The sequence below is a fragment of the Sapajus apella genome, unplaced genomic scaffold (genome assembly GCF_009761245.1).
Source record: "Sapajus apella isolate SASKATOON/1434 unplaced genomic scaffold, GSC_monkey_1.0 scaffold51, whole genome shotgun sequence".
NCBI classification, from domain to species: Eukaryota; Metazoa; Chordata; class Mammalia; order Primates; family Cebidae; genus Sapajus; species Sapajus apella.
The window spans coordinates 8926279-8941696 of record NW_022436991.1 but is presented as its reverse complement, the minus strand read 5'-3'; the positions used below and the strand labels follow the sequence as shown (position 1 = coordinate 8941696).

Here is a 15418-nt window from a genome sequence, read left to right as displayed (position 1 = left end):
GCCTGACTAACATGGAGAAACCCCGTCTCTACCAAAAATACAAAATTACCCGGGCATGGTGGCACATGACTGTAATCCTAGCTACCCGGGAGGCTGAGGCAAGAGAATCACTTGAACCCGGGAGTAGGAGGTTGTGGTGAGCCGAGATCACACCATTGCACTCCAGTCTGGGCAACAAGAATGAAACTCCGTCTCAAAAAAAAAAAAAAAAAAAAAAAAAAGCTACGCTGAGCTGGCAGCACTGGGTGGCTTGTCTGTAGGCTCTTGTGTACTTTCAAGCAGGTGAGTTCTTTGTTTGTCCGGTTTTTTTGAGACAGAGTCTTGTTCTGTCACCCAGGGTGGAGTGTAGTGTCGCCCAATCTCAGCTCACTGCAACCTCTGCCTCCAGGGTTCAAGCGATTCTCTCACAAGTAGCTGGGATTACAGGCGCCCACCACGCCGCCTGGCTAATTTTTGTGTTTTTAGTAGAGACAGGGTTTCACCATGTGGGCCAGGCTGGTCTTGAACTCCTGACTTCAGGTGATCCACCTGCCTCAGCCTCCCAAAGTGCTGGGATTACAGGCATGAATCACTAGTACCGGACGCAAGCAAGTTATTTGAATGTGCACTCCTCAAAGACTACAGAGACAAAGGTGCACAGGCAAGAACAAAGTACTATGCTTGTTAAAGTCACATACTGACAGGACTATGTGCCAGCTCTACCACGAGGCTGGACTCCTTGGCTGGAGTCTACCGTGTCTGAAAAGGCGTCTTATTAGCAGCATCTACCTTTAAAGCTCACTCAAATGTCGTTTGATCTAAATAAACAAAGAAATTTTTTAAATGACAAACTCTAATGAAGTGAGCATGGTTCCATTCAGTCATCTGCTTATGCCAAATACAAAACAGGATGTGATAACTAAACATAACATCTAAAAATTACAGTAAATAGCAATATTCTCCCTACTGGCAACATGACTACGAAGATACTAATAACTGGCCAGGTAATAAACAGCCAAATCAGGTGGATGCCAGGTGTTTTGAATACATGTCTGACAGTATTAGCTAACCAAAGTGATTAAATATTAGATCATATTGTCTTAAAATTTTCCTGGATGCCCACAGTGGCTTACACCTGTAATCCCAACACTTGGAAGCCGAAGTGGGCAGATCACTTGAGGTCAGGAGTTCAAGACCAACCTGGCCAACATGATGAAACCCTGTCTCTACTAAAAATACAAAAATTAGCCAGGCGTGGTGGCAGACACCTGTAATACCAGCTACTTGGAAGGCTGAGGCAGAAGAATCACTTGAACCCAAGTGGTGGAAGTTGCAGTGAGCCCAGACTGTGCCACTACACTCCAGCCTGGGCAACAGAGCAAGACTCGGTCTCAAAAAAAAAAAAATTCCTCATTAAGCCATGAATTCCTCCTGACATTTATATAGCCCTGGTTGATGAGTCACTTGTTCAAAGTAGGAATGCAATTTTCCTATAAAATTATAATTGCTTATCAGACCAAGGAATATGATTAAAAGTTTTTCTGAAATTACTTTTAGAGTTTATCAACTAATCAAACCTGTAATATATAGGTATTTTTTCCCAAAATACAAAGGATTTAAGTACACTAGTAGAGTCAGAAAGTAATAAAAAAGAAAAAAAGAAAACTAACTGATTTTAGATAATGTAAAATAAAAAATAAATATTTGTCTTTGTCCCAGGTTCCTGATAGAGTGTTCCTAAAACCCTTAAAGAATCTCAGGGTGGTAAGAATATCTTTTGTATGCTAACAAGATGACTCCTGATAGTGGTGGGAGACCTAGATAGCTTCAGGATGGGGACGGGCCAGGGATGTAAGATTCAAACTTTCAGCCCCACCTTCCAAACTCCAAGGATGGGAAAGGAGTTGAAGACTGAGTCCAGTCATGCCTACGTAATGAAAGTCCTAAGCTACGGGGCCCTGGGAGCTTTTGGGGTCCTAAATATATTGATATGCTGGTTGGGTGGCTCATCAGAGGAAACTGAAACGCTACAGTACCTCCCACACCTCGCGCTATGCATCTCCTCCGCTTGGCCATTCCCCAATTGCAGCCTTTATAATAAACCAGTAAACCTAAGTGTTTTCTTAAGTACTATGAGTCATTCTATTATAGGAAATTATGGGGTAGGGTGGAGGTAGAGTTGTGGGAACTCCCAACTTTGTAGTCAAGTTGGACAAAAGTACTGGTAGCCTGGGGACCCAGGACTTGCAGCTGACCTCTGAAATAAGGGCAGTCTTGAGTTAAGGGACTGAGCCCTTAACTCTGTAGAGCATGACCCTAACTCCAGGTAGTTAGTGTCAGAACAGGATTGAACAATTAAATACTCAGTGGGTGATGGAAAATTAGAGAATGGCTGATGTCGGGGGAGGGGGGAAGAAAAAGACGACACGTGTAAGAATCTTTTTCAACTTTAAGCCTTACAAAAAGCATGCACAAACCAGATAAAGGTCAGAACTCCAAACAACTGTCCTATTCTCATCTAATTCACAAACTGCAAAATCTTCAACTAGTATTGTACACAGCTGCCTAACTTCAGTGTCTACACAGAGGCCTCACTAGAGTGGGAGCAGTTTCCTATTCAGAAGGGAAGCCTAGGCCAGGAGGAGCAGCTCACACCTTTAATCCCAGCATTTTGGGAGGCTGAGGCAGGAGGACTGCTTGAGGCCAGGAGTTTGAGAGATCAGCCTGGACAACACGGCAAGACCTGTCTCTATAAAAAGTTTAGAAGCTACTCAGGAGGCCGAGGCAGGAGGATCTACTGAAGCCAGGAGTATGAGGCTGCAGTGAGCTATGACTGTGCCACTGCATTCCAGCCTGGGTGACAGAGCAAGAACCTGCCTTAAAAAAAAAAAAAAAAAAAAAAAAAAAAAGAAGGTAAGTCTATTTTTACCACCCCTCAGACAGCACAAGGTTTACTAGGAGGAGAATCATGAAGCAGTAGAAAATGTGTTGCCTTGAAGCCAGACAACGCTGAGTGCAAAGCCCAACTCTATCATCCATTAACTCTGTGCTGTTGAGCAAGTCTCTCATCTCTCTCAGCCTCACTCTTCTGTCTGTAAAGTGCAGATGGTACCACTAACCCCCAAGAGTTCTATGAGGACCACTGGGGATAATATATTTGAAGTGCCTGGCACACAATAGAAGGCCACTAACTGTTCATATTTCCTTCCCCTTTCTCTCCAAGGCAAGGGCTGGTCAGAGAAGTGCAGTTCAAGGGAATGCCTAAAAACCACACTGTACATCTGGGCATCCAGCCATTCTCAAAAGGAATGGGTGAGCAAAGAACCGAGGCATTCAGTGCCACCAAAAACAATCAGAAAAGTTCCACTGCTCAAGGTCTATGAACACAGAATCTTTTCTACTACAGGAGTGGGCAGACCAACTCCATCAATACTGACCTTGTCAGCTAAGGACTCAAAATTCACATTCTAAGATTTTGCAATGAAATCAACTCAGTCCAGACATTTCACCATAGACACCTTGCATTTAAGTACTGCATAGGAGTAAATATTCAGACCATTCACCATTTCCCCACAAACGATATAAATTCAACCCAATAACCTCTTTACGTGAGATTTCAATGTGTAGAGTGACAGGCGCCCTCATATCCATGAGGGGAATCAATTTATACAGATTAAATTGCTTCAGCTTTGACTTAATAATAAATTACTGTCAATCCTCTGCAAATACTAAATACTCACTATTGGATAATCCTAAAATTTTAACAAAGCTTCAGAGGGTCTACCCAACAGAGCTTTCTACTGGAAGCTACTAGGGTCTTTTAGGGCACCTTCAAAGGGAAACGTAAAGACTCCTGGTATATCCAGCACAAGAAAGAGATCCTAGTGTTCTGTGAAATTGAAGCAAACACTTGTTGGGGTTTCAACATAGATTATGAAGAAGGAAAGAAATCCTTTCCGAAGTCTCTTTGGTATTCAGCTGCAAAGGCTTCCAGATTCTCCAAAGCAGTGCAGAGTAGGACGCCAATCCATCAGTGTCTATCCGGCTTAGCTGGCTGACTATCCTTGAAGCACTGTTAACTCATGCCTCACTCCAGGCCTCCATAAGGTAAATGTGGGGTAAGTGGACAGGAAACACTCCGTCCTGTGCACAGTGCTGGACTCTGGCTATACTGTCCAAGCATTTTTTCATTTGGGAGTAAAAAAAAAAAAAAAAAAAAAGGATTTCAATTCTGTCCTGAATTCATCATCACTCATGGCATAGCACAGTTTTGAGCTTATATAAGTGAAAAAATAAAATAAGTCACAGGTATACACATACTTGCGATTTTAAATTATACCTTAATAATTCTGGATATTGAATGTTATCTGTGCTTTTTAAAAACCTTGCAGAAAGTCACCTGGAGAAATTGTTGTGGTTTGGTTCAGCAAGTTCTATAACAATTTTTTCATTCCATCAATTGAAAAGCTATTGAGTGGCTATTACTACCAAGAACCTGGGGCCTAAGGGTCCTTTCAAAGTTTCAGTAGCTCCATAATAGTTGAATTAACTTTAAGCACCAGGTGCAATGCATCAAAAAAAAAATAGATCCTAAGTTTTTTGTTGTTGTCTTTTTAAATTCTGAGTCTGCCAATATTGAAAAGCAATGGTATCTACTAGTTTCTCACTGCCCTGGCTCTATTTCTTCCCAGTGAGTCAAATCTACCCACCCTGCAACCTGTGATTAAGAATATGCTGTTGGAGGCTGGGGGCAGCAGCTCACTCTTGTAATCCCAGCATTTTGGGAAGCTGAGGGGGGTGATCACTTGACGCCAGGAGTTCAAGACCAGCCTGGCCAACATGGTGAAACCCCGTCTCTATGAAAACTACAAAAATTAGCCAGGCATGCTGGCACACATCGATAATTCCAGCTACTAGGAGGCTGAGACACAAGAATCACTGGAACCCAGGAGGTGAAGGCTGCAGTGAGCCAAGACTGCACCACTACACTCCAGCCTGGGTGACAGAGTGACATCTTGTCTAAAAAAAAAAAGAAAGAAAAAAAATGCTGTTGGATAAGGAAGCTGAGTTTCTCTTGAAAAAATTATTTATTCTCTAAGAAGCCACATAGTAAATGTTTTAGGCTTGATGGCCATACTGTAGCAAATACGCTGCTGTTGTAGCCTGGGAGCTCATAGACCACAAGTAAATGAATGTGGTAGTTCTCTTTCAATAAAACTTTATCTGTGGGCTGGGCACAGTAGCTCATGCCTCTAATCTCAGCACTTTGGGTAGATCACTTAAGGTCAGGAGTTCAAGACCAGCCTAACCAACATAGTGAAACCTGTCTTTACTAAAAAATATAAAAATTAGCTGGACATGGTGGTATGCACCTGTAATCCCAACTACTCAGGAGGCTGAGACATGAGAACTGCAAAGGTTGCAGTGAGCAGAAACTGGGCCACTGCACTCTAGCCTGGGTGACACAGCAAAACTCCATCTCAAAAATAAATAAATAAATAAAATAAAAATTAAAATTAAAATTAAAAAAATAAACTATTTGTGGACACTGAAATAAATTTGAATTTCATAAATGAAATTTCATGTATTAAAAAATGTTATTTTGATATTTTATTGGTAACCATTTAAAAACGTAAAACTATTCTTATTTCGTAGGCTGTAAAAATAAGTCTGAGACCAGTCTGGCCTCCAGGCCACTTCCCTGCTCTAAGTGAAACCCTGCTTCTTGCTTGCCCAAACTGAAACATAATCCCAGTTTTGAAGCTACCACACCAAACCAAGTTACTAAAATGGCACTGCTATTACAATTTTAGAGCAGCTTTAGCCCAAAGGAGCCTTGCATCTCCAAGCTATACTAACAAAATAGCAATTTTTTTTTCTTTTTTTTTGAGTCTTACTCTGTCGCCCAGGCTGGAGTGCAGTGGTGTGATCTCAGCTCACTGAAACCTCCGTCCCTGGGGTTCAAGCAATTCCCTGCCTCAGCCTCCAAGCAGCTGGGATTACAGGTGCCCGCCATCAAGCCCAGCTAATTTTTGTATTTTTAGTAGAGACGGGGTTTCACCACCTTGGCCAGGCTGGTCTTGAACTCCTGACCTCATGATCCACCTACCTCGGCCTTCCAAAGTACTGGATTACAGGTGTGGGCCACTGTGCCCGGCCCAAAATAGAAACTTTTAATAAATAAACATTTCCTAAGATCTTTTAACCACAGAATTCTCCATCATAATTCCTTAATAAAATAACCAGAAGGAAAACTTGCGCTAAGTATGGTTCAATCAAATCCACAACCCTACTTTTATGAAACGCCAAAAGAACCAGATGTGGCTAGCTAGGGAACTCACACACCCAAATGAACACTTAGAAGACCCTGTATAAAACTATTAATCTGAAGAAGGAAAAACAGTTACAGTTACTTCACAAGTAATGAAGTTATAAGGCAAACCCAGGGTCCCGGAATATTAAGTGGAAAAAAACGATCAACTCAGCCACAGTGCAGAATGGACACTTTCCTACTTTATCTCATGGTGGTTTCTACACACCTTTCTTCTGTTCATTTTAATCTTCATTCATGGATGATTCTTTTCATAATATGAATGTATTCATGTCAAAATATGTCTGGATTCATTATTTTTTTTTTTTTTTTTTTTGAGACGGAGTTTCACTCATGTTACCCAGGCTGGAGTGCAATGGTGCGATCTCAGCTCACCGCAACCTCCGCCTCCTGGGTTTAGGCAATTCTCCTGCCTCAGCCTCCTGAGTAGCTGGGATTACAGGCACGCACCACCATGCCCAGCTAATTTTTTGTATTTTTAGTAGAGACGGGGTTTCACCATGTTGACCAGGATGGCCTCGATCTCTTGACCTCGTGATCCACCCGCCTCGGCCTCCCAAAGTGCTGGGATTACAGGCGTGAGCCACTGTGCCCGGCCTGGATTCATTATTGTAAGGAAAAGAGTTGACCCCTCCCCCAAATATTCAGAAAACACCATGTTAAGTCTTCACCCTAAAGAAATTATCTGCTGAATTGTTAGTGAAGGGGTTCATGCACTCACACACATAGAATATAAATACAGTTTCTGAAATAAATATATCTGAAACCAGTGTCAGTTTTCATTAGAACCTAACAGATTCAGCTTTAAAAAGGTACACAATTAGAAAGTATCCTCTGCTGGGAGATACTGAGGCTATGTCTATAGCTGCAATTCCGCCTCTATACAAACCACAGTGTTTAATTAGTGTTTCAATTTTTAAAATAAGTGCAAATCTTTTATGAGCACTGAAAACATATCAAGTTGCTGAAGTAGAGGTAATCATGATAAGTGTTAAAATTACCAATAGCTGAGAGACTCAACCATAATTCCACATCAATGGAGATAAACCTCTTTTTCTCCTATCCAGGACCTTATTTCTATCAACTGCTTAAACATGTTAAAAATGACATTTCTAATTCATTGTCTACACCATTGTTCCATATGTGACATTCTGATAACTATACAGTTAACAGTACCGTACTTTGAGTTGTCTCCGTAAGAATGAACTAGTTTAAATAAATAATCTATAGGAATAAATGTGGTTTTGCAATTTAAGTTTACGTACATTCCTAACAGAATCATACAAGTGATCAATTATATTGATATTGCACCTAAAAAACTCCAACGGCTGGAGGCTTTCAAAAAAATTTACAGAAATTTAGGACTCCTTTAAAAATAGAAAAAAAAAAGTCCAAAATAAATATTACAAACTAAAAACTAAATGCTACTTTTCTAAATAAATTGCTCTATCTCCTTCTTAGACAATTCTCTACCCTCATTAAAACACATGAAATCAACCTGGGTGTAAATTCTCTGAACACCTGGCATAATTAAAAAAAATATAGGAAAATGAGAAATATATGAAAATGACGAGACACAAGATGATAGGAAAAATAATTAGTGCTCTCCGGAAAAGCAAAATGCACTATAAATGCTAGCTATGACAAGCCAACACTCTGGCAGAGTTCGAAAGCCTCTTTTCAATGAAAGTAACATTACTGCAAACTATGTTATGGCCAAACACAAAATATCTCACTTAATTCTACCGTTAAACCTGTACACGTTTAAGTGGCACAGACTGAGCTAATGAAAAGCCCACCTACCCGGTCACAGCGCATCGCTCACGATGGATAACTACAACTCCCTCCCGCCCCGTTCCGTTTTAAAAACCCTTCCTGTAAAACTTGCATCATCTTCCTCCTTATCACACACAACCTTTCCAGCCCGCTGACTAAATCCAAGTTTAAAGGAGCTCTCTGCTAGGTAGGAGGGGAAGGTTCCGCAGGATGGGAGCGACGACCTGTCAAACCCATTTTTTAAGTGCTTTAAGGGGAAATGTCACCCGAACCAGCCCGGAGAGTTCAATGGCTCTAGATGTGCGGGTACACTTCTTTATGATCCTTTGTATGTTCTGGGATTCAACGAGACAAAAAGAGGGGCTGGCTTTTCATTTCGTTTCTCGGCGATAATGGATCTCGCCGCGTCTCTTCTGTCCCAGGCCTCGGTGCCAAGCGGGCACCCCCTGCCACGCTCTGGCCCCAAAGTTCCCCAGTCCCGCCGCCGGGCGCCCGCAGTCACCGCCCGGGACCCAGGAACAATGCGGGGCTCCGGGGAGCTCACGCTCGGGCCCGGGAGGGGGAAGGGGAGGCCATGCCCCGCCTGCGCCGCGGAACAAAAGGCGCTCGCGGGGCCAGGGCCGGGTGCCCGGGACTCGCGGGGCCGACGCCCGGCGGGGAAGGCGCGGGGAAAACTTTCCGAGTGGCCGAGGCGGAGGGGCGAGGGCCGGGCCGCCCCCTCGCAGAGCCACCCCGCACAATAGCCAGGCCCAGCGCGGGAAGGCCGGGCCGCCACGCCCCCGCCCGGGCCCCGGCCCCGGCCCGTACCTGGTGGTTCTCCTTCCCGCCGCCCGCGGCCGCCGCCGGCCCGCCGGGGCCGCTCGTCATGTTCACGTACAGGGAGCGGGTGAGCGGGCTCCGCAGCGTCCACATCCTCCGCGCCAGCCACACGGACGCCAGGCTCAGGCACAGCCAGCCCACCAGCAGTCTCATCGGGAGGCGCGGCCGTTCGCTCCGATCACCGCCGGCGCCGAGGCGAGGAGGAGCAGGCGCCGCCGCCCCCAGCCACCGCCGCCACCGCCCGGGCTCGAGCCATCGTGCCCGACTTGCCCATCCAGCCCTCTTCAGGGCCGAGGCTGGGGGTGGGGAGGAGCAGCCGGCGCGCAGCCTCGGCACCTCCCCCTTCCCTTCCGGCCGCGGAACGCCGCTGCGGCCTGCACCCGTTTCCATCCGGAGCGCTTACGAGCGGCCGCGGCGCGTTCTCCCCCGGCGCGCTCCCTCTGTCCAATGAGCGGGCGGCTGGGAGGCGGGACAAAAGGAGCGCGAATCCGCCGGGTGCGCGAATCCGCCCGGAGCGCGTCCCCGTATTCCGGCCCTGCTTCGGCCTCTGGTAATGGCGGAGGTGCTTTTAATTTTTTTGAGGGCTGGGGAGATCATTTTCGAAGGCTGTAACTGCAGCCTCCCTGTTCCTCCAAGGTGGTGCTCAAAGGACCTCTAGTATTTTCTCCCCTTAGTCGTTAACTCTCGACCCTCATCCCACTCCGCGGCGGAACTTTGACAGGGTCGGGCAGTTGACCCCCCAGGCGCAAAGCGGAGAGTCTTCCTCCTTTCGTGCGTACATACACGCAGGTTCTTCCTGGAGATGAACGATGCTAGTGCTAGTTAACCGCTCGGATGCGTAGTTTCCAATTTACATTTAGAGCTGACCATCCAGACCCCCTCTTCTCTTCACTCCCCTGCACCACACTACTCACCTACCCAGTTCCCCAAACCTGAGAAGTTCCTGGCTACGTGTTTCTTAAGGAATGAGTGAAAACTCTGCCTTTTGGGCAAGCTACTGCAGCTGGGGTACCCACAAGTAATGTTTTAGATGTATTGATGGCCCTGTGAAAGAATGAAGACCCCAAGTTAGACTCCCTGGCTACCTTGTTTCCTTGAACTTAACACAGGCAAATTGGACCCAAAACTCTTGGAGTGAATGCAGCTCTGGGAGCAGTGTTTAACCCGGAAGTTTATTTGATCATTTAAAGCACAAGGAGACCTAGCAACGTTTCAGAACTGAAGGGTTACACTGTGTTCCTGTGTCTGCAGTTCTTCCTGCTAACACCTAAGCCATAATTAAGGAGGAACGTATTTCGTGGGGGTCTCTAATACCTTCCTAGGTTTGTTTGGAAAGTGCTTTTAACTGCACCAGAAATAATGTAAATGTGTCTTATTTCAGTTCAAAACAAAAGAAGTAAACCTTTTGGTTAATTCCATGTTGCACATCAGAGATTTTCATTTATGAAACAATGAGGTGAGGAACAAAATCATTCCTTACCCAACATCTCTTTTTATTAGCTTCTAAGAATCTCAGCCTGGCACCTTTGGCTAGCAAAGATATCTTGTCGCCTAATGAAACAGGCTGTAACAACAACAAAAAGGCACAGGGTGAGTGGCGAGGCAGTATTTGGTGCTCTCTCCAATATACCCCCTGACTGCTTCCTGCCAAAACCTCAAAAAGCCCAAGCCTTATTAAATCTATTTCAAACCTCTAGTGGTCCTGGCCCAAATCATCAAAAAGGAACTATGGTAATATGCCCAATAACTGTTTATTCACTATATCACCTCTCCTTCCTGTCTCTTAGGATCTGTGTAACGGACAAAGCACCTCTGTCACAAAAAGAAGCCTTCATCTTTTTAAAGTGGGGGTGAAAGCAGCAGGAGTGCATAAAATGACATATTTCCTTTCTGAAGACAAAGGAGACAAAAAGGTATGCCCCAGCTATAGAGTCAGCCAGTAGAGCTGTAGCTCAGAGATTGCAAAACGTTGTCAGATGAACAAGATGCAAGTAGATGGCTGCTATAGTCAGAAGGATTTGGGGTTAGTTGACTGCCACCAAGCTTAACATCTCAAAGGAGCAGACTTTGCTTTATATCTGAGCAACTGGCCTGGAAAAATAAATCACCCATACATTTAAAATAGAACAAGCACAAAACACTCAAACCCATGCTATTTACATTTAGCAGGCACAGGAAGAAACCAGAGCACCCAGTGATCAAATGACTTGCCTAAAGGTAGCGGGCAAATTCAATAGCTGACCTTTTCATAGAATTTGGTATCCCAGCTCACAGTCCTTCGATCCATCTAAGAAGCTTTGCTGTCTCTTCTCAGAGAGCCTCCTGAATTACAAATGAGGAGGAAGGAAAACAGCAAGAGTAAACATATGAAGCAGAAGTTCATATTGCCCATTGTGGACTGCCCCCTTCCTTCGTCTACTAGAATGTCACTACCCTATATTAAAACCTCAATTATCCATAATGGAGAAGGGAAGAGGCAAGATAACACAAAAAGCCAAACATGAGTAAATATTCATTCTAGTGTGAACTTGAGATGCAGTCAGTGATGTTCAAAAGACACACAAATGACCCTCTGCACCAAACTCTGCTTATTGACCCCAGGTGTCCCACTTGGGTCACAGCCCTGCATACGGACCCAAAATTTTGAAGGATCACTTTCCTATCTAGATCTAGGCAAAAGCTGTTTGTTATTGTCCTTCTTCAAAGCTACAAAGTATGGCGTTTTTATGTTCTCTTTTCAATTGCAAAGTATCATGTTAAGAGAATTTACAAGTAGAGAGCTTGGTTCTATAGAGGATATAAAACATATTGATGATTGTTTCTCCTTGAAGAGATAGTGATTTAAAAAGAATTCATGTAGGCCAGGTGGAGTGGCTCATGCCTGTAATCCCAGCATGTTGGGAAGCCAAGGCAGGTGGATGGCTTGAGCCCAGGAGTTCAAGGCCAGCCTAGGCAACATGGCGAAACCGTCTCTACAAAAAATACAAAAATTTGTGGTGACGTGCACCTGTAGACCATCTACTTGGGAGGCTGAGGTGGGAGGATCACCTGAGCCCAGGAGGCCAAGGTTGCAGTGAACTGAGATTGTGCCACTGCACACCAACCTGGGTGACCCTGTATCAAAATAATAATAATAATAATAACTCATATCACATTTTAATATGAACAGATATTTTTTATGCTTCTTAATATTGTTTTGTACACCTTCAGAGAAAGATGTATGTTTTTCCCAGTATATTAAATAGAATGTGCCCTGTAGTTATTAAGCAATGAGCACCTCTAACAAAATTAGCAAATGTACTCAACAATGTTTTTAAATTAATTAATGTAGGAGATTTTTATCAGAATTTAGTTGATATAACTTCAATCTTATGCAATGATATCACTGTGGGCTCCAGCTGATAAATTCTAAGTCAAGGCAGAACTGCAGACAGGCTATTTTAAAAAAAAAAAAAAAAAAAAAAGCAGCCTAGGCCAGGTACAGTGGCTCATGCCTGTATTCCCAACTGCTCAGGAGGCTGAGGCAGGAGAATTGTTTGAACCCAGGAGGCAGAGGTTGCAGTGAGCCGAGATTCTACCACTGTACTCCAGCCTGGGTGACACAGTGAGACTCCATCTCAGAAAAAAAAAAGCAGCTTAAAGTAGCAGAATTGAACCAAGAGTTAGAAGATGTTAGTAGCAAATACAAATAACACAGTGTGCTTCATTGGAGAACTCCCAGTGCTACTCATTAGCATAGTAGTTTAGCTGCACTTTGAGCCAGACTATCTGGATTTTAAACTGGGCTCTATGCTTCTTGATTATGCAATTTGTGGCAAATTCTTTGACCTCTACATGTCTGTCTCATCTGTAAAATGGAAATAATAATAATGGTCACCTATTTCATGGGGATGTGGTGAATATCATATTATATACTCAATATAAAGGGCTTAATAAGTGCCTCAACATATGGTAAACACTCAAAAAATGTTAATTTATTTTTACTTTAACTTGGATAAATTAGCCTCACCTGAGCCTCTCTTTCTTCGTCTGTAAACTAACAGCCATTGTTCTGAGCTGTCTGCTTCACAAGACATCTGTGAGAATTAGATGATCTGAGAGTTTTTTAGACTCTAAAACATCAACCAAAGTTATCATAGTAAAGATGCTCAGTCCTAATGTAAAATGCCCATGTGAGGGATCTAGGTTGCCATCCTATAAGAATCTTATGCCTGTCAGATGATGCTTAGTCTACGGAGGATCAAAAAAAGAAAAAGAATTAAAAAATAAAAAAACGAGGATCTTATGCCTGATTATCTGTCAGAGACTTTGGTCTCTGCAAAGCTCCTCTCCGTAAAACATTCTTGTAGAACTTGGCCGGGTGCAGTGGCTCACACCTGTAATCCTAGCACTTTAGGAGGCCAAGGCAGGCGGATCATGAGGTCAAGAGATCGAGACCATCCTGGCCAACATGGTGAAACTCTCTCTACTAAAAATACAAAAATTAGCCGGGCATGGTAGTGCACGCCTGTAGTCCCAGCTACTTGGGAGGCTAAGGCAGGAGAATTGTTTGAACCCAAGAAGCAGAGGTTTTAGTGAGCCGAGATCACGCCATGCACTCCACCCTGGAAAAAGGGTGAGACCCCATTTTAAAAAAAAAAAAAAAAAAAAATTCTCTTAGAACTCATGAAGATAGCTTCTCTTAATAATGTGTCTATCTTCACACATGTGTCTATCTTCATGACATTTAAAATTAATGGAGTGAGGAAAAGAATATAAAACACAAAATTAGGCCAAGACAGGAGGATCATCTGGGGCCAGGAATTCAAGACCACTCTAAACAACATGTTGAAACCCCATCTCAAAAAAAAAAAAAAACAAAAAAAACTAGCTTGGTGTGGTTGTGTAGGTACTTGGGAGGCTGAGGCACGAGAATCACTTGAACCCAGGAGGCAGAAGTTGCAATAAGCTGAGATCATACCACTGCACTCCAGCCTTGGTGACAGAGCAAAAGTCTGTCTCCAAAAACAGAGCAAAATAAACAAACACATAACTATAAAACATTCAAACCTAAAAACACAAAATGAGCCAGGCACGGTGGCTCACATCTGTAATCCCAGCACTTTGGGAGGCCAAGGCAGGCAAATGGCTTGAGCCCCGGAGTTCTACACCAGCGTGGGCAACATGAAAAAACCCAAAACCCTGTCTATACAAAACAAAAACAAAAAAAAAACCCTACAAAAATTAGTCAGGTGAGGTGGCATGTGCCTGTAGACCCAGCTACTCAGGAGGCTGAGGCAAGAGGATCAAGTGAGCCTGGGAGGTGGAGGCTGCAGTGAGCCATGATCGCACCACTGCCCTCCAGCCTGGATGACAGAATAAGACCATGTCTCAAAAAATAAAATAAAAATCAGGCAGTAAACTCAAGTTACCTATTTGTCAAAGATGCCTCGTTTTAGTAGGAAAGCCTTTTCCCCTCTGATATATAAAATTCTTTCCAGCTGGCTCACCTATCTACCCAGTCTATACTGGTCAGGGCATTTCACCTGCTTATAAAACCTTCTGAACTCCCAGGATTTCCTTCCTCATCAATCTCACACGTTTGAGTTTATGACAGGAATATCACCAGAAAGACAAAGAAATGTCACTTTCTCATATGCGATACATATTTATTGGGTACCAGGCCCTGGATTTACAGGAATAAAAAGTAAAATAAACACAATGTCTCACCTTCATAGAGCTTACTGTCTAATAAGGAGGCAGACAAATACATAATTGCAAACTACTGAGAGCCAGAAAGGATTTGTATATTGTTAGGAGAACTTAGAGAGCTCTGACTTAATTGAGGTTGAAGGGCATGGGGGAAGGAGAGTGTTCAGGGAAAGCTGCCCTGAGGAAATGTGCTTTGTGGTCATTTTGACATCCCCTTGCTAAAACTGAAAGCTTCCAGATTGCCCAAGTTCCTCCTGGACTACAGGTATCCCCAGTAATTGTGACAACAGAAATGGAGATAAGGCAGGACAGGCAAGCCCCAAAGTGGCGCTTAGCCCTCTGGGGTCTTAGCTTGCCAGGAAGGAATTCAAAGGCAAGCCAGAAATAGAAGAAAACAGATTATACTATTGAAGAAGAGGCTGTGTTACAGGTCCGTGACTGCTCCTGCAGAGCAGGGCTACCCCATAAGCAGAAAGTAGCAGCTCAGGGTAGCTTTGCAGCCATATTTATACCCACTTTTAATTTTATGTAGAGGCTGGGCGCAGTGGCTCACGCCTGTAATCTCAGCACTTTGGGAGGTCGAGGTGGGTGGAGCATGAGGTCTGGAGTTTGAGACCAGCCTGGCCAACATGGTAAAACCCAATCTCTATTAAAAATATAAAAAGCCAAGCATGGTGGTGTGCACTTGTAATCCCAGCTACTCAGGAGGCTGAGGCAGGAGAGTTGCTGGAACCTGGGAGGCACAAGTTGCAGGGAGCTGAGATCTCATGCCACTGCATTCCAGCCTAGGCAACAGAGCAAGACTCTGTCTCAGTAAATAAA

At 44.0% G+C, this 15418-nt stretch overlaps 1 protein-coding gene across 5 annotated transcripts in view; it reads right to left on the bottom strand.

Annotated features, from left to right (window-relative positions):
- Positions 1 to 9311, bottom strand: part of METTL9 (methyltransferase like 9) — a 50162-nt gene extending 40851 nt beyond the window's left edge. For all 5 annotated transcript variants that reach the window (XM_032242932.1, XM_032242930.1, XM_032242933.1 and 2 more), the window contains exon 1: positions 8894 to 9311. In XM_032242932.1, the coding sequence (XP_032098823.1) occupies positions 8894 to 9295 (402 nt within the window). In that variant the 5' untranslated portion in view covers positions 9296 to 9311. The remainder of the gene's footprint in view (positions 1 to 8893) is intronic.
- Between the last annotated feature and the right edge of the window lie 6107 nt (positions 9312 to 15418).